Here is a 21,655-nt window from a genome sequence, read left to right as displayed (position 1 = left end):
TCAACGATATCATTAAACTTATCCCACAACTTATTGACCTCACCTGCTCCATCAAACGTCTCCAGTTGCGTCTCGAGGTAGTGTAAGATGCTGACATCATCTGCAGCAGCAAAATTTCTTATATGTATTGTTTCTCTGAGAGACTTGGCTGGCAGTACATTTTTTATGCACACTTGAACAAGCTTGTGGTCTGATAGTCCGTTAACAGAAACAGTATAATCAGTAATTCTGCTATCCATAAATACTAGGTCAAGGATTGACCTAGTATTTGACCTGGGCTGGAAGCTTAGAAAGCGTCTTTTGCTAGAAAACAATGAAAATGCGAACAGGGGTTGACAGTGTGTGCAGAAGGAGCTTTTCTTGTCCAACCATGAGAGGCAGCAGCAGAAAGTTAGTTTAAGAAAAATTTTTTTGCCCTTACACCTCTATATGGACTTGTCAGCCTCAATTTTTTCTGGATTCGGATCGTACGTTTATCTTCCGTGTTTTTTTTTTTTTTTTTTGACAAGTTATCAACGAGGTTCTACGGTATTTATTATGCTTAGCGTGCAGCGCATTGTGCTTTTATCAGTTGTCTGTTGCAAAGCGTGCAGTGCATTGTGCTTTTATCAGTTGTCTGTTGCAAACGTAGTACGTGTCTTAAATTAGCTTCTAGTAATACGTGTATACATAATCCAGTTTTACTGTTCCAAAATGCATTTTCACCTGCTCTAAAAGCTGCTCCAAAGCATCCTAAGCCAGTAGCATCACTGTCTTGGGAATGTCATACCTCTTAGCGATTTCAGTATTGGAAAGGACGCTGTTCAAAACTTCGCACAGAATGTCCACCTTCATATTAAGGATCTTTGGTGGGCAATAAGCGCCCCGGCTCGCCATGACCTTCCGAAGCCTAGTCAACTAGTCGCACCTCACACCAAATAATGATGACGACGACTGCATTTTTGTTGCTGGTACCCTCTGCACCACAGTTGCAGTGTGGTGGGCTTGTGGCGAGAAAGGAGGAGCGTCTCTTCATGGTTGACACATGTGGAGAGACGCAGATTTGCATTTGAGAGAAAGCAAACACTCTGCCACAGTTTTCTTTTTTCTTTTCTTTTTCTGTCTTCGTCCTGGCGTTGAAAAGAGAAGTCTCTAAGCGGCAGGGATGGGAAAGGGGGAGCATGGCACATGGTAAGTCGCAGATAGGCATTTGAGAGCATTTTCGGAGGGCGGTCTATTCTACTTTACCGTCGCAAGTGCTTGCGTGTTCGAATTACCCGGCGTATTGGCCCATTAGAGTTCACAAAGCTCTGACGGGACCACAGTGTCGGTTCTAATTAACTGGAAATTCGAATTAAGCGTGTCCGAAAAAATTCTATTTGACTGTATTTGTATGCTTATCTGGCCTGCCTATAAACCTTCTCTTAAAGCAAAACATAATTACCATATTTACTCACATAAATTGGGCACTTTTTTTCCTGATCTTGGAGCTTGAAAAGGGGTGCGCCAAAAAGGCAGAGATTTTCGTGAAAGCATCCGAAAAATGTTCAGTAGTATACAGTCCTCATGCACATGGTAAAAACATTTTTTTTTTAACTTGAAGCACAAACGAAGTGTACTCGTTTATTTAATAGAATTAGCACATATCTTAACCAGAAAACTCGGGTCCTGTACAATTGATTTGGAATTAATAGCCAAAAGGTCTGATTCATAATCATTGTCGCGGCTGTTGTCGCACCGCCCTCCCAAAATGCATCGTCCTCAGTGCCATTGAGCGCGTTCAAATGCTTGATTTTCTTGATGCCCTACCAACAATACTGAGCGAAATAAGGTCTTGCCACATGGCGATACTGGAGGACCTAAGCTTTCGCACATAATTAAAAAGGTCTTTTCACCGGCAGGAAGTTCTATCAGCAAGTGTGCACTTAGCTGCTTTCTCCCGTACTGATCATCGCATGTTAAAGAACTTCATGCTGAAGTGCTTGGTGTAGGCACTGTTCCCGTTTTCTTCCACAAACTTGATAACAGTGAGCTTGAATTTTGCCGTATACGTAATTATTGTAACTCATCGCAAGGGAATAGTAAAAACATGACGGACGGATGGCGAAATCTAAAATTCCGAAATCATACAAGCATATGCTGCTGCGTGGATGCAAAGAATGAGGGGAACAGTTGGCGCGACGGGCCCTCACACGTCTTCTATGCAGAAAATAGTGTGTGCTGTGTTGTGAGCGTGCATTCTCGCGGTGGAGGAGTTGAGAAAATGAAGGCAAATGCTCGAGCAGTTTTGATGACTCATCAACAGGTTTGAGTGTTTGGATACAGTATTTTAGGACCGTAGTTCAGGGTAGGTCTTCAGAGTAAGAGACTTTGCACTCACAGCCTGTTTTATGTGTGAGTGCGCTCACCTGGTCGACGAGGGGCTCACCCGTCTAAGGCATCTAAAGTCCAATGTTTTCACGTGCGCGCTTCAGCGAGATGGCTTGGGCGGGTCGGGGAGCACAACTTTTGTGCTGCCAAAAGTTGTCACGCTATAGACTAATTACTCAGTATGCGTAGGATGAGCCACTACGATGTATGTGGTCAGTGAATACATTAGGCCGTATGATACTGCCTGATAAACTCTGGATAATAATTGGTTGCATTGGTGATAAGTTCAAACTGCAAAGTGCCTAGTTCTGCTCTTGCTGCTTTTCAATGAAGCGTACACATGTTGGTTGACATGTTGTACACATGTTGTGACAAGTTAGTACCACATGTCATTGTATGCCTTTTTTTTCCACGTGACCGTGTCTTTTACCGTGCTACAACGAAGATTGAAGTCTCATTGACCAATGCGACTTGCACAGGTCGTACATCCAACTTGGACAATGATTGCAAATAGCCGCTTTAGTTGCGAAGCAAGTATGGTAGAATCTCGTTCATATGTTCCCATTTAATAAGATTTCCCAGCTCCTATACTTGCAGTCTCAAAAACTAAATATACCCCAATTTGGATCTTAATATTCAGACCGTATGTCTATTTTCTGAGTCCCCCCTATACAGAAATGCATCAACAAGGTTCTACTGTACTTGGGCTCAGTCACTGGCTGCTCGATTTTTCAATTGCCTGTCGTCAGTCGCAAACCTGTGAACCACTAAGGGGAGCAAGAACAGTATGTCAGCTTATTTCGCTGGGCAATAGCAATGCAAGCAGATATGAATTTTATGCTCATATTAAAAAACGGCACAAAAAAAACAAAGGAAGAGACAGAAGAAGCAGGATGGAGCATTCCGTCCTGTTTCTTTTGTCTTTTTCCTTGCTGTTTTTGCTCTGTTTTTTCATATGGATCTGTACCAACAAGCTCAAGTTCACACGCTTCTCAAGTGAATTTTACATGTTGGCAGCTGTTATCACAGGACAGTGTGAGCACTTTTCACTTTTCTTTTTGCTCACCATTCGCAATCCATGCTTGTCATGGGGGTGAATGAGCTTTTAAAATACCGTCTTCCTAAATAATGGTGCAAGGGCTGTGGGAGAACCTTCTGATGAAACGCGGCCATGCTGTTGTGCAGAGCTGAGCCCCAAGGCAGGCAGCTCAGGCCTGTCCAGCTCCCGTGACAACCTGCAGCAGCCGTCCTCAGGAGCACACTTGCAGCTGCAAGAAGAAGGCTTCTCCCTGATCGAAACGGCCTCCTTCCTCAACCACTTGCCACCGTCCATGTTTGGTAAGAATGCGAAGGCTGGCACTGTCCGGTTTAAGATTGTCTGGTATAGCTCAAGATTGTCCGATTTTAAAGGCCAACTCCGGCCATTTTTTTGACCATGTCAGGATAATGGTGCTATTATGTTTCTGAGACACTTGTCACGTGCAGATGGCTGAAATGCTCAACAAATTCAGAAATAGTTTTTGATTACCGAAAAAGCACGATATTAAAACCCAACTGAGTGTGCTTCAACGTGTGATGTAATCATTTGCCTGAACCTGCCTGATTGCACATAATGCCCACCAGATAGCACTACCTGTCCATGCTGTCCGCGGCGATCGGCTAGAATGCTTACGCTGTTATGGTGAATACAGTCGAGCCCACATATAACAGCCCCTTAAACTTAAAACAAACTTTTCGCTTAAAATGAACAATATCCGCGGGACCGTGAAAATGTACATTGTTTTGATGGCACAAAATCCCACTTACAACGAACGTCTCCGAGCGCCACCGATCGGTTACAGCAAACAGAGTCCGCGCTCTGCCGACTTCCCGGGAAACCACTTTTAACCGCTGGTCAGGCATCGGCGAGGGGCCCATGAACTCTTATTGTTAAACGTTTACCCTGCCTCTGCCCCTCTAGTTGCCGCTCTCCCCGACCGCTTTTTGTTACGCACCCCTCCACCTTTTGTCCCCCCCCCCCCCGCTACTCTGAGCACCCCGTATTGCCAGATGAGATGAGGCCCGTGTTTTTACACTGCCACCAATCTTTCGAAGACCGGTCGGCCATCTCCCCTGTATTTGATTGCTGATACTGTCGTTGGCGTCGCCAGCCTAGAGTGACCAGGCCATTTGTCGGCATCGTCGGCCACCAACTGTATCCCATCATTTACGTCTTTTCTTATCGTATTGTTCTAGTGCACGCGCATACGCTGCCCCACCGACTCTGATAATTCGCGACTTGTTTCGTGTGTAGGACCTGTTCTCGCTCACTTCGCACTCGTCTCAGCATGCCCTCCGCACGCGTTAGGAAGCGTAAAAACGGCTGTTCATATGCGCAGAACAAATCTCGAAATAACGAAGTCGGCGAGGCCACGCAAACCCGCTGGCGTAACAGAACGATTCTTTCACTACAGCCGCCGATGCATTGCACACCGCCGCACGCGCCAATTCAGGCGGCCGTGCTTTCACCTCTACGCGCGCAGGCACTCTTATCTACGTGCGAGTTGCGCGTTTCGCGGACCTTTCAAACAACCTACCCGACCTGCCTCCTTTCCGCGTGTTCAAGGTCGCCTTCTTGCCGCATCCTCCCTTCTCTTCACCCTATTGCAACCCCTTGCCCTTCTCTCGCAAATCTGCTCTCCTCTCATGATAACTCCTTCGCCCGTCTCCACCGCTCCGCGACGCCAGCCACGCTGGCTTGAATTCAGAAGTTTCGTTTTCAGACTAGAAACTGGCCCAGCCACGGAGGAAGGAAAGGTAGGAGAGGCCCTCACGTCAGTCGTTGTGAAGCCGCGATGAAGCCGGAAGTCGGCCATATTGACTGGGCAAATTCTCCTCTCTTGTTTACATCCGAACATAAAGGAGAAGGCACGACTCCCTCTCCTGCTCGGAAAGCACGTGAGCTGCGCAGCGTGCGTGTCTTGACGATCTGAAACTAATGGAACGGGGCTCAACACTCTGGGCCAGCGCGACACCTTCGGCGAAATCATTTCGTGCGAGTATTAACAGCGAGCAACAGCTCACAGACAACGAAGCAAGGGCAAGAAAACGCGCACTAGATGCACTGACAACAGCGAGTGTTTTCACATCATTCATTCAGCAACTGTACAGACAACACGATTGGTCGTGTGCCTTCTACGGTTGCATTCCGACACGAGGCCGACGCAGCGCCTGTCCACTGTGCCCGTATTCCGTGTGAAACTCACCGGCGTCAACGTTCTGCGACCGTGGTGACTTCGAGCACGGTGCAAGTGACACTTGAATGCGGTTAGTCTAACGTTGAGATTAGATGCAATGCTGGGGGCGAGTATAACAAGCGGAACAGAAAAGGTGTTTATTATGCACATGCAGGTTGTTACTGTACACACACAACACGAAACTACGTATGTGCACATGGTCCTCACGGCGTCTTGCTGGGCTCAACAGCGTCGTCCGTTGTCACAAGCAGGAGCACTGCTAAACCGTCACTGACCTGCAAGGCGTTCGTCGTCGTTCCGCTTCGTTATGGTGCCCAACGCAATTTCGCTAAACACTAATTGCTTCATCCGCCGCACGACACATGGATATGCACTCGTACTACGCACTGCTGAAACCCCGTAATGGACAAACGAATTTGTAGACGTTACTAAGAGTACAGTAACTGCCAGGAGAACACTGCGTAATAACGCGGCGCAGAGCACGGATATTGTCCGCCACGGCTGAGCATGAGACCTGGGGAGGCACACCTGCCACCAACAGCCGCGGCCGCTCACTGCTATACCAGCTCGACTGCGCAACACGTAATGGTAGCAACGCCGCCATTGTTACCAGTGAATATGGCCGTCATGATGTCATTTCCTCCACACTTTTCAAGTAGCGTGCCGGCTGGGCATGCCCTCTCCTATCTTTCGTTCCTCCGTGGGCCCAGAGCTATACCACGCGTTCTGGCGTCTGTGTCACGTGTTGACGTCTAGCTCGCTCTTGGTGTGCGCGTGTGTGGTCAGGATAGTGGACGGGAGGCCTTGCACGCTTTTTCCAACGGCTCAACAAAACGCCGAAAGTGGGACCGCTTGGCTTGGGCGTCATTTGCACGTTAGGTGCCGCCTTGCTTGATCATAGATGTTGACCACCTGGCAGCCAACTTGCCGCTTTGGGCATCCCGGTATTCAGCTGTGGAGATAAATATTTCATGGGTGGCGGTGACGGCTACATGCGCTCGAAACTGTTTTCGCGAGGCCGACTTCATCGATGTCGGGCCCGATGCTGAGCCTGAAGCTTCAGAACAAGACCACTGCGGCGGCGATTTGTGGCAGCGCGTCATTGGTCTCCGACATAGGAGGGAGGGTAGGACATCTGTTGCGATGGTTTCATTACGGCCGATGATGATGCCGACACCGCGGAACTATGCACGGATTAAGGAATTGTGAATGAAATACGCGGCGAGAGCGATTTCGGAGGAATCGGATTGCGAGAACGACGAAACTTTGGCGCCAGTGCCTCATGCAACTTATGCCACGGGCCTTGGTGAAGAGCACGCTGCTGTTTGGAATAACTCCAAATCGCCCTTATCGCTTATGCTCTTCAAAACACGTGCATCACCGACTTTTTTAGGGCAAAAAAAATTTGTGTTTTCACTCGCAACTTTTTTAAAGGCCGTGTTTCATTTACTGCGAACTTCGGGATACAGCGAATGGATGCCATGTCAGACTCAATTTCATTATAAGCGGGCTCGACTGTATATGGTGAATCGTGCACAACACAACACCGCTTGCCACCTGTCGCCTCCCATTAACACGGGAAAAGAAATCTCACACTCAGCCAAGGAAGCGCCGGCCAAACCCACACAATCCATAGCAGAGAAGCAGAAACTGCAGTGGCACATCAGTTTTGTCACTTCTGCCAGGGAAAAACCAATGTCACGCGCACACAATGTTGCCATTAATTCTGGCAAATCAGTGGAGCACTTGAAGGCAAGCTATAAAATTGGTTTGAAAAACATTTGCAGACGTTTCAAGCCTGCAATTTGGCATGAATGGCGCAAATGTGCAAATGAAAGTACCCAGTGAATTTCATTTTGATCCATCGACCGAAAAATTGCCGGAGTTGGCTTTTTAAGGGCCATTCAGTAAACACGCTTCGACTCTTTCATTTTTCTTTTTTTTAATGCCCCTCAAACAAGCTCGCCAACTAGTACGATAGACCACAGCGATCACATTCTCCGAATAATAATGCTCTGCGCACTGTACACACCCTTTATATCGATCGAAAAACAATAACCAAGCCTGTTTCCTTCGCCCTACCAACTAGTATGGCAGGCCACAGCGATCACATTCTCCAGATGTTAGGTAGTGCGCTGCGCACTGTGCAGACCCTCCATTTCGATCGAAAAACAATTAGCGCACCTGTTTCATTTGCCTGACCAATACCCCTCGTGCACGCAGACTGACGAAATCTTGCCCATGGGCAAGTTATACATACAGTCGAACCCGTTTATAATGAACCTGAGCGTGACGCGGCATCCGTTCGCTGTATCCCGAAGTTCGTAGTAAATGAAACACAGCATTTAAAAAAGTTGCGAGTGACAACGCAACCTTTCTTGCCCCCCCAAAATTTCGTGATGCACGTGTTTCGAAGAGAAAAAGCAATAAGGGCGGTTTCGAGTTAATTTAAAACAGCAGGGTGCTCATTCGCCGAGACCCGTGGCATAAGCTGCATGAGGCACTGGCTCCAAAGTTTCGTCGTTCTCGCAATCCGATTCCTCCAAATCGCTCTCGCCACGTACTTCATTCACAATGCCCCAATCCGTGCACAGTTTTCGTCCTCATCGTCGGCCCACCGCAACAGATGTCCCACCCGCTCTCCCAGGTCGGAGTCGACGATGCGCTGCCACAAATCGCCGCCGCAGTTCGGAAGCTTCAGGCTCGGCATCGAGCTCGATGTCGACGAAGTCGGCCTCGCGAAAACTGTCTCGCGCGCATGTAGCCATGTAGCCGTCCTCGCTGCCCACGAAATATTCACCATCTCCATGCTCAGCTGAATACCGGGACGCTCGAAGCGGCCAGTTGGCTGCCAGGTGGTCAATAGCTATGAGCAAGCGCTCCAAAACGTGGCACCTAACGCGCGGATTACGCTCAAGCAAAGCGGTCACACTTTCGACGTTTTGTTGAGCGGCAGGAAAAAGCGTGCTAGTCCACGCACACCAAGAGCGAGCAAGACGCGCACACGCGACACACATGATAGAACGCATGGAACAGCTCTGGGCCTGTTTTCAGTCCAGAAACGAAATGAAATAATTTGAGCCAGCGTGGCGGGCGTCGCGGAGCGGTGGAGACGGGCAAGAGAGGTGAGAAGGGCAAGGAGTTGCGATAAAGAGGGGGGAGGATGCGGCGAGAAGGCGACCTTGAAAACCAAAACACACAAGAAAGAGGCACGTTAAGTAGCTTGCTTGAAAGGTCCGGGAAACTCGCACGTAGAAAAACTTGGAAAGAGCGCCTGCACGCGCAGAAGGTGCGCGCGGTGGTGTTCGAAGAATCGGCGGCCGTAGTGAAAAATCGTTTTGTTGTGCCGGCAAGTTGGCGTGGCCTCACGAACTTCGATATTTCACGATTCGTTCCGCGCAAATTAACAGCCGATTTCGCGCCTCCGCACGCGCGCGGGAGGCATGCTGAGTTGTAGGCGAAGTGAGCGAGAACAAGTCCTAAGCACGAAACGAATCGCAAATTATCAGAGTTAATGGGGTAGCTTACGCGCGTGTACTAGACGCTGAATATCGGATACAGTCGGTGGCCGATGATGTTGGTAAATGGCCTGGTCACTCCAGGCCGGCGACGCCAACGACAGTGCCAGCGATCAAAAACGGGGTAGATGGCCGACCGATCTTCGAAATGTAGGTGGCAATGTGAGAACACGGGCCTCGTCTGGCGATGCGGTGGCCTCAGAGTACCGAGGGGACAACGGAAAGAGGAGTGCGTAACAAAAAACAGTCAGGGCATGGAGGAAGGAAACAGCTTTCCTTCCTTTCCTTCCTCCATGGGTTGAGAAGAGTGGCAACTAGAGGGTCGCGGAGGCAGGGTCGGCGTTTAACAATAAGAATGTATGGACACTTCGCCAATGCCTGATCGATGGTCGAAATTGGTTTCCCGGGAAGTCCGCAGACCGCTAACTCCGTTCGCTGTAACCGATCAGCGGCGCTCAGAGACGTTCGTTGTAAGTGCGATTTTGTGCCATTGAACCAATGTATATTTTGACGGTCATGCAGATATTGTTTGTTTTAAGCGAAAGTTCGTTTTAAGTGGGGCCGTTATATGTGGGCTCGACTGTACCACTGAGTATTGCCCAGCAAGTATTACCTTGTATCACCCAGTGCTTTACTTGCCGATTGCTTCCTTTGGCTATATTTTTTTATCAGCTAGCTCTGTGTATGTATTTATACCTGGTGTTGTCAGTTGAATAAAGCAGTTCAATGTTCTTACTCTCTCTCCATGTTGCCTTTTGTAGTTTTATGCACTTTTACATATGTTCTGACGAGCTCACGTTAAAGAGCTCATTTCCCAGAAATTCCCACGTCACTGTTGACGTCGGTGTTGATGTGGGCATCATTGGTTGTGGGAGAGAAATTTGTTCCAGAATCATTTTGTCCAGAACCAAAAAATTGAGGAAAATAAATATTAAAAATTTTCAGGCTTGAGTGAGGATAGAAACCATGCTGTCTACGTGGTAAAGAGGCGTTCTACCTCACAGACGTGAAATGTGTTGGAACGATGTTGAAAGAACAAAAAACACTACGAATTTCATGTTGTGGAAGGAGTCTCCTTAACGCATCACAGATTGCATAACAGAAGTGTAGAATTGTGCCAGGCATCAAAAGCGGTGAATTGAGCAACTAGTGGGTGTCCACCCAGTACAAAGTGCTCAAACATATTTAATCACTATTAACAAAGTGAACAGCTTAGTATATTTGCGACTTGCCCTACGGACACGTAGTGGGCCCTTCGGTGATTCGCAAACAGAATAATTGCTGTAATTACTCGAATCTAACGCACACCTTTTTTCGGGTTATCGAGTTCATAAATCGCATGTGCGTTAAAATCGAGTACGAAAAAAAAAAAAATGAAGACGGTCAAGACGGTCATTCTATTGCCATCGGCATTTCCAATATGGCCGCCCCCTACGTGCGTCAGCATGGCGCGTCGGCCATTTCTGCCTATGTGTTTCCCATGTGCAGCACTTAGTACGTGTGCTGAGGAGTTCGTCATCTTGTAGTGCATTAGCATCGACAGCATGGAAGGGCCGACCCCAAAAACTCGAGTGCACCACGATGCCGCTTTTAAAAGAAAAGTCATCGCGTGTGCAGAAACGGGCGGAAATCGGGCCGCATCGCGGTCGTTGGGAGTTCCCGAAACGTGCGTGTGGGACCGGCGGAAACAAAAGCAGAAGATTGTTGACAGCAAAGCTTCACGCAAAGGCTTCAGTGGACCACAGCAGGGTCGGTTTCCGCAAATGGAAGAGCTGCTCGGCGAGTATGTGCTTGAGCAGCGAGCGGCACAGCGGCCCGTGACGACAGAACTGCTCCAACTGCGGGCTATGCAAGTAGCCTTAGAAAAAGGTCTAATGTGGAGCCAGTTTAAAGCGAGCAGGTGCTGGCTAACTAACTTTATGAAGAGGAAAGGCTTTTTCTTTCGAAGGGGAACGGGCATATGGGAAAAGTTTTGCGGAGGAGTTCGATGAAAAGCTTCACAGTTTTCAGAGGTTCGTCCTAAACCTGCGGCACAACAACGGCTACCTGCTTGGGCAAATCGTGAATGCCAATCAGACGCCTCTTTTCTTCGACATGCCTGGCACCACAACCGTCGAGAAGAAGGGGGTGAAGCAAGTTCGCGTGCTGACATCAGTCCACAGTAAAACTACAGTGACGGCAATGATGCTCTGTTACACGTCAGATGGGCAAAAGCTTCGCCCGTATCTCATATTAAAATGGAAGACGCTCCCGAAAGGAGTCGTTTTTTAGAGTGGTGTGATCGTGTGGGCCAGCGAGAAAAATGTGTGCGCGTTCCAATCAATGTCTTACGTTTTTTTTTTTTTTTTGTCGTGGAAATTCGGTGCGCGTTACAATCGAGGGCGCTGTAGAATCGAGTAAATACGGTAATGGGTCGGCAGCACTTAACAACTGTGCTTGCTATAGGCATTCAATATTGCTCTGAAACGGCCTAGGTTAAAGGTACAGTCATTCGTTTTCTTACAGCCTTGTTGAGGCATGCACTGAGAACCGAAGCAGGTTATACCAGTTCAGAAAGCAATGTGCATGAGGCCCAGTTATGCTATCGTGATCTACTCTTGCAGGCAAAGCCCAAGTGTCTTCCTATACACACACACAGATGTAGACTTTGAAAAATGTTGTTTTGGCTACAGTATGGGTACCACTTAATGTGCACATATTCATTACTGACGCTATAAGTGGTCCATGTTGTATTTTTGAAATTGTGTGTGTTGTAATGATGAGTGGGCAAGCACTGCCACAGCTCTATTCAGAACCTTATGTGGTTTAGGCTTCATACTGTTTAGTAAGCTGCATAACAATGTTCTGTGTATTGCTTACATGTTAGCAATTTTTTTACACCCTACATGGATTTGTGCCTGAAGTGGTTATGCCAATGTAAAGCACCAAAAAAATTGACGGCTTTGAGGGGTTGTACGAATTGGGAAGCTTTGTATTGCACGTTTGAGTTCAGCCAAGCATCTTTCCCAGGCCTGACGGACTGGGAGGACACGGACATCATAGCCAGGGTGCTGGCGCAGTCACAGCAGGAGTACTTGGACTCCCTGAAGCGAGCATCGGCCACGAACGTACCTTCGCCTGGCTCGCGCTCTCCCGGGAGGGACAGCTCGGACTGTGCAGCCACTGCAGCTGCATCCAGCTCCTCCAATGCGGCGGCCTCCGTGTCGAGCTAACGAGGCGGCCGGGCCATCACGGGGCAGGCACTGTGTGAGCGCCATGTGAAAGGAGAGGGACCGTTGTGCCGCCGCCGCCCGCTCAAACGACTGACTGTGGTCTACATTTTGCGCAGCCATGGCGGCACGTGCTAAAGTGAGCCGGTGTCATGTGCTTTGGTTGTGTCGCCGTGGCCCATGCCTTTGTGGCTGTGGATGAAGTAGCCGTGATTGGGGGGCAAAAAAAGGACAATCCTGTGGCTCGGCAAGACAGGATCAAGAACTGACGGCTAGTTCTCTTTTTCCAGAAACTTTTCTTTATTTCATAATTTTTATTTTCTGGTCGAAGCAGATTGTGTATGTACGTTTGTGTCTCTGGTCTTGTCTACAAAGAACTGAAGCTATTGCTATATCACACATTTCTTTTCCTTGATCCCAGTGACTCTGTACTGAGAGTAAGATTGCAAAATTGGCTGCTTTGACAAATGGGAGTTCATTAATCTTTTTGTTTTTTGCCCCCAATGCTGCTGGTGCTAATGTAAATTGCTTGGTCATGCCTGAATCGAGCATATAGAATTGTACAGGGTTGCCAGCATTGGTGCGAGTAAGTGTATGAAGGGATGCAGCAGTGTTAAAGTGTAGCGAGGTTCTCAATGTCGGTTTAATTTCATTGTAAGTACAAGTGTAGGTTTTCTTTCATTCATTCTTTGAGTTGCGAAGCTGGGAGTAGCTTGTAATTAGCTGTGCATGTTCTTTGCTGCGCCCATCTGAGCGCCATTGTGTCTTGAGATTTGGTTGATTGCATTGGTACAGGCTGTGGCCGTCTGCAGTGTTCTGCGGGTAATATTAGCAGCTAAAAGCGTTAGCCACGAATAGAAAGTTTCGTATTGACTTGGCTTGATTTTGTAGTTAATGGTTGTGTAAAGGAATGCAGTGTAGTCTCCGTAGGTTTGTTCTTGCCCAACTTATTCATGTAAAACATTTGTGGCAGGCTAAATTCTTGTGTTTTCAATAAACTTGGAAGTTTTAGCTCATTCACTGCTGTAGAAACTAGACTTCCTTTGGCTTCCTCTGTTGTTTGTCAGAGTTCGGTAGGCACTACAGAGTCCGTTGCAGTTTGGCCAAAGCAGCATGTTTGTTTTTAATGTTTCTTACTGCAGATGTGGTCATGCGATGCAGGTGGTAACGAACAAGATGCTGTGCTAACTCAGCAAACAGTGCAACTATACCTAAAATAACGACTCCGAATGCAAGCAAAAAGAGCAGATACACTCAGACCTCGATATAATGAAGCCGGATATAGCGAAATATGGATTAAAACAAAGTAAATGAAAAATAGTTTTGCAATAGGTATATAGTTGGGAATAAACCCTTATAACGAATTTTTATATATAACAAACCTATTTTCATGTATAATGAAATTTTGTTATATTAAGTGTAGTCATATGTGTCTTCGAGTAAATCCAAGACAAGGCCGTTTCACTGCACTGTTAAAGATTTCTGACTTTTACAGTTGAGTTCGCTTCCGCAATTTCAAGTCGGCTCATTTTCAGTGATGTACAATGCGAACATGAATTAAAATCATCATAAGTGCCTATCCAAATACTGGCTCAACCGTTAACATCGTATCATTCGAACATGTTACCGTTTGTCCATTGTATGGCATGAGAAAAAAAGTATGGCGAGATGCACCTTGAAAACCGAGATTGAGGCAGGAATTCAGTGTTGCCTGAATACTGCATAGCCCCTCAAATCCTTATATGTTTTCTGGAAACAGAGAGCATTGCATCCAGTTGTAGGATTTAGTCTGCTTCGTTTAACGCATGTCATGCGTTGTGTCATAGCTGCACGTTACTTTTCTTTAGCATTGTGCTCGCATGTACTGTACCGTTTTTGTTTTCGAAGTATGTTTTTCAGGATTGTAAATGGCAAGCCCTTCATCCAGAGGATGCTTTTTTTGCTTATCAAAACTTCCAGTCGCACGAGTGCATGATTTGTAAAGCACACGGACACAGCAGATTTATGTTTCAAGATTTGTCAATGTGCTTGCGTTAATTTGTTGTTGTTCCGATGACAAAATGCACGAGCTGTTCAACATCTTGAAAGCTTGTGGTGCATGAAAAATACACCGACTAAGAAAGACAATGGGACGATGCGCTGTCCCGCAGCGCATCGTTCGGTTATCTTTCTTAGTCCGTCTTTTTTGCGTGCCACAAGTTTTCGCGATGTTTCACCGCCAACAAGCTTTTCGAGCGGTTTAATTTTTTAACATCGGGCCTGTTCATTTCTCAAACGTTGTTTTAATGTAATAAAAAAGACTGCCACCATATGCTTCCTAACATTGAACGCTGGTGAATCAAGCTGCAGTTTCATATATTAAGGCACTATTGATAGTGACAGTGGAAGTTGTGGAATCTGGGAGAATCAAGATGGGAACAGCGAATTTCTTCTTTGCGGATCGTATGTGCAGTCTAATTGTATCGGTTCATGGTCATTAAGGTGGTGCGTCAATTTGCTTGCTCTTGTGACAACAGGTCATATAGGGCATGGCCTTTGCATACAAGCAAGTCGCGCATTTTTTATCAACGTAAGCTCATGTTATATAAACTGGCATTCTTGTCAACAGTGGTGCCATTTTAGAAATTCCAGGTGCACTGTATTAGCGTATTGAGAACATTACAGCAATTTATGTTCCTGTCACGCTGCAAATGTCGTGTCATGTTTTTCTGCTTGCCATCACGCGATGAACACACATGTCTTTTGAAAATGCTGTGCTATAACCAACCTTTCATGCCATTGCCTTAGGAGGAAGGCAGCATGACTTGCTCAGAGATATTTGTGCAAATCATATTACTGCTGCTGGTAGTGCTGCTGATAATACAAGCTTGGTCATTTCACACAATTTGTTGCATCTTTGCCACTTAAATAAGGTCAAGAGTCAAATGAAAAGCAACATGACTGACGAAATTACTGAGCATGGCAATAGAACAGAAATATTTCTAATTTTGTAAATTTGAAAAGCACAGAGTCATTAACAACTTTTTTAGCGTGTGCCTGGTATAAAAGTTGCACATTTGGTTGAAAACAGAGTTCACATGAATTTCGTTAACTTACGCAGTCAAAAAAAGTTGGAAACATAATTGTCATTTAATGCCGTTAGCTCTCCTGTTTGCTTTGACGTTACTAACAAAATGTCATAGGCTGTGAATGGCATTACATTTACCATGTTGCATGTGACTCCAGTATAACTTATTTAGGAAGACAAGAGTTGCCTGTGGACGCCAATGTATAGAGATATCTTGATGCAGAATGTCTTGCATTTAAAAATAGAATAGTGTTATCAGATTTGCTCCAGAATTGATAGCTTTCTTGTTTCATTTTGCATTCGTAGGCACTCGCACTGACACATTCATGAAAAAGTTTTTTACGATGCTAAAAACATGGACAAAAAAGTCTAGACCTTTGTGTTTTTAGTGCAGTAAATAAATTTCTTAACAATGATATGCACCAACGAGCCCAAGCTCAACTTCGCACTCTGCCATACTGGTGTACAGCTCTGATGATGAATTTTTTTTATGGCGTATAGGTCAAGAATCTACATATACAAAACTCTTAAAAATTTGTTGCTGCTGTTAATTGCTTTCATTCACTGCTTATGTATCTCGAATTAAAAGTTCAGTATATCTGCAGTTGAGACTGCATTGTTTTTTTTTTTCTAGTGGTAATATGCGCATAGTCTGATACTTTCTCTGTTAGAAATCACAAAAAAATTAAATTTCACCTCATTTCAACTTGCGCTAAACTTTGTGAATTTGGTAAGACTAGATCATGGGCTTGCTGGATGTCTTAATTACTGAAAAATTTGAAGCAAGATATGTGCAATTAAATGTACAAGATTGACAGAGTGAAATGCACGCTCCTTTGAAACAACCTGCCATTGCTATATCTTTAGTTGCCTCCGTTTCACGAAAAAAATAATGAGGGTGTGAGAGCTAATCAGCATATCACATTTTGTAGCAAGCATCTCAAAAGACAGTTCTCGTCTTTAGAGATGCTTGCAACGGTCTTTTACTGAAAAGTAACTTTTTTTTTCAGTGGAGCTGTGTATGCCTATGTGAAACAAAATGTGTTATGTATGTAAAAACTACTAGCCCGCACATCCTGCAAACGGCGGTAAAGCCCCACCAGTGGCCCTCTAAAAATGACACGGGCAAATAATACATGTGAGCCTCAGAAATTTGCCTAATTTCACTTAACACCACTGGTTCACTAAAAAGGAATAAAAAAAAATGCAATACATGAGTGAAAATCTCAGTCAAGATTTCTGGACAGACTGAGCTTTGTCATTATACCAGTTTGGCTTCCCACCTTTTAAAAAAACAAATTTCCCCTGAAAAGTGTTTGTGCAATGATCGAAGTGAGCAGCAGAGTACCGCAATGGTTTCTTCTATTTTTACATAAAATTAACACATATCTGTCCGCACAGCGCATGTATTATAAGCATTAAGGCAGAGATGCATATAACTTATTCAAGCAATGATTGAAGTGACTGAATTATAGTGAAATTTTCGAACACAAATGCAGCCTAACTATAAATTGGGGAACTATGCATATAAAAATTGTAATGGAAAGAACTGCGCATTCCCCACAGCTAGAGCCAAAATACATTCATTGCAATTCAAGCAAAATGGGCAAGTAATAATTATATTGTTCTGGGCAGACTGCACGACAAAACTTGCCAAACTTTTCTCGAAGATGCTGCCAGAAAAATGTTGAATGTGAGCTGGTGAAAGGGAGAACTATTTAACCAATTAAACATGTGTTCCTACAGGCTACATTAGTCTTGCATGCTACATGTATTGTTCTATAGGAGACGACTTGATTGGAATGTTTCGGTTGCCATTTTCACAAAATATTTGTATATGATGAGCTAGGCCTGCACGCCAACTAGTTGTGTGCAGAAGCGTGGGAACTGAAATCTCAGCCAAGAATTACTACTTCTGTTCACTCTGAGAAGGGCCTGCACTAGAAGGCTCAGGTACAAGGTAATCTTGTTTGTGATAATGAAAATAACAAGCCTTTCTTTGTTTAGCACTTGTTGCAGAATAAAACTTGCAGGACAAAATATTCCGTGCATTTTGGCTTGGCTTTTTTTCAAAACTGATCTTTAGCAGTTTGATATGGAGGTTGATAACATAAGAGCCAACATCCAACTTATTCATGGTTGTAAAATATTGCAGTGGCAGAAATGCTCTTGGCAGTGCTGCTAGCTTTGCGTCAATATTGCTATAAGCCATATTGAGGAAGCTATCTATGGTACACTACAGTAATGGATTGGTTCAGGAATACACATTCCCAGACAGTCAAATGCAAATTATATCCAATAAATTGGTGCTCATATTTAGCAATTATGCTTAGAACAATTCATTTTCGCCAGCCTTTTAAAAACAAGATATTTAAGTACTTCTCCTGTGGTTACTTATTCCCTAAAACCACATTTTTACCAAAGTTGCTCATGAACTAGTTCCACCACAATAGCTACCGCGAAAAGCATGGCAAAGTTTTTATTTTCCTGTTAGCGTCCCTTAAATGATGCCTCGCCAAATTCCTGCTAACCCTAGACACCGAGATCAATGAGGTACTGCGAGTATCGCCTGATCACGGAGATCATGCCAAGGAGATGCATTGCCTCTCAAAATTCCTGAGAAACGTTACCGATCACTGACACGGGCAGTGTTTCCCTGATTTTGCAGACATTTTTGCTAGCATTATGTGATACGCCTGTATTTCGCATCAAAATTCGCCATGAGCTGATACGCATTCTCTGTAAACAGGCCCTTCACACTCATTGCAGTAGGCCTTTAAGTAGTGCTTCGGTTACCATACTTCTATGATGTGATTTAGCTGGAAATTAACTGCCACAGAATAAATCTTGAGCCACTTTGCTTGTTGAGTACTAGGCATATTCGTTATGGTACAAGCTTAGAGTTTGGAGCACGGCATGTTGCAACTCCAAAGGAAGCTTAAAAGGTCGTAAGTTAAGGTGCTATGATCTATGCACATCTTCTTGATAATCTGTCTTACGTATGTAATCTATGCCTTCACATGTTCCACTGTGCTCCCTTGGTGAACTATATGGAACTATGAAACATGCCAGATCACTGGTGTAACCAGTGGTGCATGCAGGGTGCGAGCTTGCATGCAGGGTGTGTGGGTTTTGTTTTGTGACAACTGTGGCGTGTCTGGTGACTGCATTTGCTAGTGCTCGTCGTCTATCGTGTCAAGTAGCAGAAGTGTATGATGACAGTTTTCGTCCTGTTCAAAAAAAAAAAAAAAATCATCAGTTCACTCTCTTTCGCAGACATTTCCTTGCTCAACGGCTAATGTAAACCCAGCCATAAAAAAAAAAGTTATGTGAAATGTAGTATTAAACAATCTTATTCTCAAGTTCTGCTCTGCTAAGTTTCATATAATACAACTAAATTTCGTATATTATTTTGCAGTAAGCACTCAAGTGTTTGTTGTTCGGTATAGCAGTGTTTGGATCGTTGCAGTTGGTCCATTTAGAGGATGTGCACTCAGGTACCACTTGCACATCACCTTCGATCTCCAACTGATTTGAGAGAGGCTGTCTATGTCCTTTCACTGTGCGGCTGGACGGTTGAAGGTGCCTCGATACATGCCATCAATTGATATGCTGTAACATAGTTACGGCAACAGATGCAGTAGAGTACTATCATGGTGTGTACATTACAAGAACACCCCACAAAGTTCACCAGCCAGTGTCGTCTGCCAAATGGCACGTATTTCCACGCCTACCTACTGCCTGTACATTCTCTTTGTGCAAGGTTCTAAATTCTGATCTTTCAGCAGCCATGACAACAGGCTTGTGTTTCGGACGGGTACAGCTTATAATTTCCATTACAGACAGTAGTACCCAAACGGTGCAACTTGTTGATGTATTTTGCTATCAGTCAGTCGATGTGAGAGCGAAAAAACATCTCCACAGTCTCTTGTTTACCCTCATAGTAATTTTTGATTATGTTGCCTTTTAAGTATTCCGCACGAGGGCTTTGGTGTCATTAACTTATCATGTCCTGCAAGCATAACCATATTCCTCTGTAAAAACTGTTATGACCAGAAATGTCATGGTCTGCCAGTTTCTTTGTCTCCAACATGCAACAAGAATTGTGTGAAGACATAGCACAAAGGACGCGTCTTTGTCTAATGTATTTGTTCTTTTATGATGAATCTTTACCAAGCTCAACTTTCTGTCGTTTCTAGCACGAAGTCCATGGGTAAATGGTCGAGGACATGAGGTTTTCCTTTGTTGATGCCGTAGTCTGATACTCAGTTACCAATAGCATGCAAGTAGGATATTAAAGGCATTCCTACAACTGACCATTTTTTGTTGGTTCACCACTGTCAGTTCAGCTTCGCGTTGTGTACAGCGGAGCAGTGATTGACTGTTTCCTTTTCTTCTTTTTGTCCAGAGTAAGTTGCGATACTAGTTCAGGCTGATCACTGTGCATTGAGAGAGAACAATGTTGATCGCCATTATCAGCTGGTTCACTAGGAATGCACAATCTGCAAGGCATTTGCGTTTAGCCACACATTTTCTCAGTATCACTCGCTATATAAATAAAAGTTTACTGTTGTCCATAAGGACAGTTCTCTTGAAGACTGTCAAAAATGTAAATCTGTGTGGTTTCTTCTTTGTGTTACTGTTTGCACATGTACTCTTGTCTTGAAGTGATGGGAAAATGTATAATGTTTTGCCACTTTGTGTGAAACTGGTGATGGAATGCTCAAAACATTTGTGCAGCAGTTCCCAATGAGGAGCTCAAACCCAAGTTCCGACCTAATTCACCAGTCTGGCCCGAAACCTTGGCTCGGCTGACATAGTAAAGAAACAAGATAATTTTTATTAATACATTGCTATATATTTTCAAAACACTGTTGTGCCTGCGTCTTTTAGGTTAGTGTTGGTTCATATAGGTTTATATCTGTTAAAGCCGACTTTGGCAGTAGAAGCTGTTGGCAGGGCATGAGAAACTTGTTTTAGCGCGTGTGTTACTTGATTATGGTTTCAATGTGTTGCATGATATGTGTTCGTTTGTTACTACGGGAGAGGAATGAGATTTCGCTCCAATCCCACATGTCTTCTAGTGCACCTGAGTGACCCTGTAGTGCACATTCTTGTGTTCCTACACAACCACTGCATATGAATATGCACAGTTCTTGCATTCCTATAGAAATATTTCTTTCGTCGCTCAACAGCAGTCTTGGCAAGAACTTGTACTAACAACGCACCATGTGTTTTTTTAGAAACTTGTATTTGTTTACTCTTACACCAGCATTGCTCCTGCTTAAACTTTTCGGAAATGATGTTTCTCGGTCTGTGTTGTTCAGTACATTGCTCTCTGCACATATATTTCACTCGTTTTGTCTTTAAACATGAGCACCCAGGGTTGGTGAAAGAGCACCCGTGTGTCTGCATTAGCTTTCTTTCCCAATAGTAAGTAAACTTCTGGCTGAAGAAGGCAGCGAGGCCACGTGTTTTGCACAACAATGCAAGCCAGTACATTTTTCTACAGAACTGAGAAAGTAGTGCTGCAATATTTCTTAAAACTGGGAGTAAATTAAGTCCACGAGTGTTGAAGATTGCGCGAGTTGGTTCGTCGTACTGAGTTGGAAGTTAGCGCTCTGTCCTCTTGTGTCAGTCTGCTCGGCCGTCTCTTCTTCCCCATAATGCGCTATACCAGTTCAAGTGGGAGTAAATTATCATTCAGAAGGTCTTGCATGCATTTGGCGTGGACAGTTTCTAGTTTGGAAGTAGCAATGTTGACTAGTTTTTTGAATAATGCAAGTGGCTTCAGAGTGACTGTCTTGATTTAGATGAAGGCTTTGAAGGCAGAAATAATACGAGTCATATTCTGCAAGCCTTTTGGTTCTTACTACTTGCTACTTGTTAATTGTGCATTTGTCAGCACCCCCGCCCCCATCTCTTTTTTGCCCATTACTGTTTGCATCATGTTTGAAGTGAAAGGTCAATAAATGATATGTACGAAAATACTGCCCTGTGGTTTCTTTCGTAGAGGTCACCTCATTACATAAGAGATGACGACAGTGACAAACAAATGTAAAAGTTGAGGAATATTTTTTTTTTCTTTGGCTGCATTGCACAAAGTGCATAATGTAGCTCCAATTCTCAACAATCCGAGTGCCCTTCTCATATATTGAATAAATATGCAAAAAAAAAAGAAGACGACGATGCCTTAAAAGAATGCATTGCTGGGCTAGTTGGTTCATAATCTTAAAACTCCGAAGCGCAAAATCGACGAGGACAGGAAGGAGCGCG

General features: G+C 44.8%; 1 protein-coding gene and 1 pseudogene across 1 annotated transcript in view; one reads left to right on the top strand and one right to left on the bottom strand.

Moving 5' to 3' along the window:
- Window positions 1-13,077, top strand: part of LOC119163073 (OTU domain-containing protein 5-B) — a 57,125-nt gene extending 44,048 nt beyond the window's left edge. The window contains exons 7-8 of the mRNA XM_037415007.2: window positions 3,535-3,687; window positions 12,113-13,077. Of these exons, the coding sequence (XP_037270904.1) occupies window positions 3,535-3,687; window positions 12,113-12,315 (356 nt within the window). The 3' untranslated portion in view covers window positions 12,316-13,077. The remainder of the gene's footprint in view (window positions 1-3,534; window positions 3,688-12,112) is intronic.
- Window positions 1-21,655, bottom strand: part of LOC119163075 (uncharacterized) — a 392,637-nt pseudogene that overhangs the window by 66,895 nt on the left and 304,087 nt on the right.

The sequence above is a fragment of the Rhipicephalus microplus genome, chromosome 9 (genome assembly GCF_043290135.1).
Source record: "Rhipicephalus microplus isolate Deutch F79 chromosome 9, USDA_Rmic, whole genome shotgun sequence".
NCBI classification, from domain to species: Eukaryota; Metazoa; Arthropoda; class Arachnida; order Ixodida; family Ixodidae; genus Rhipicephalus; species Rhipicephalus microplus.
This window is presented reverse-complemented; position numbering and strand designations above follow the sequence as displayed.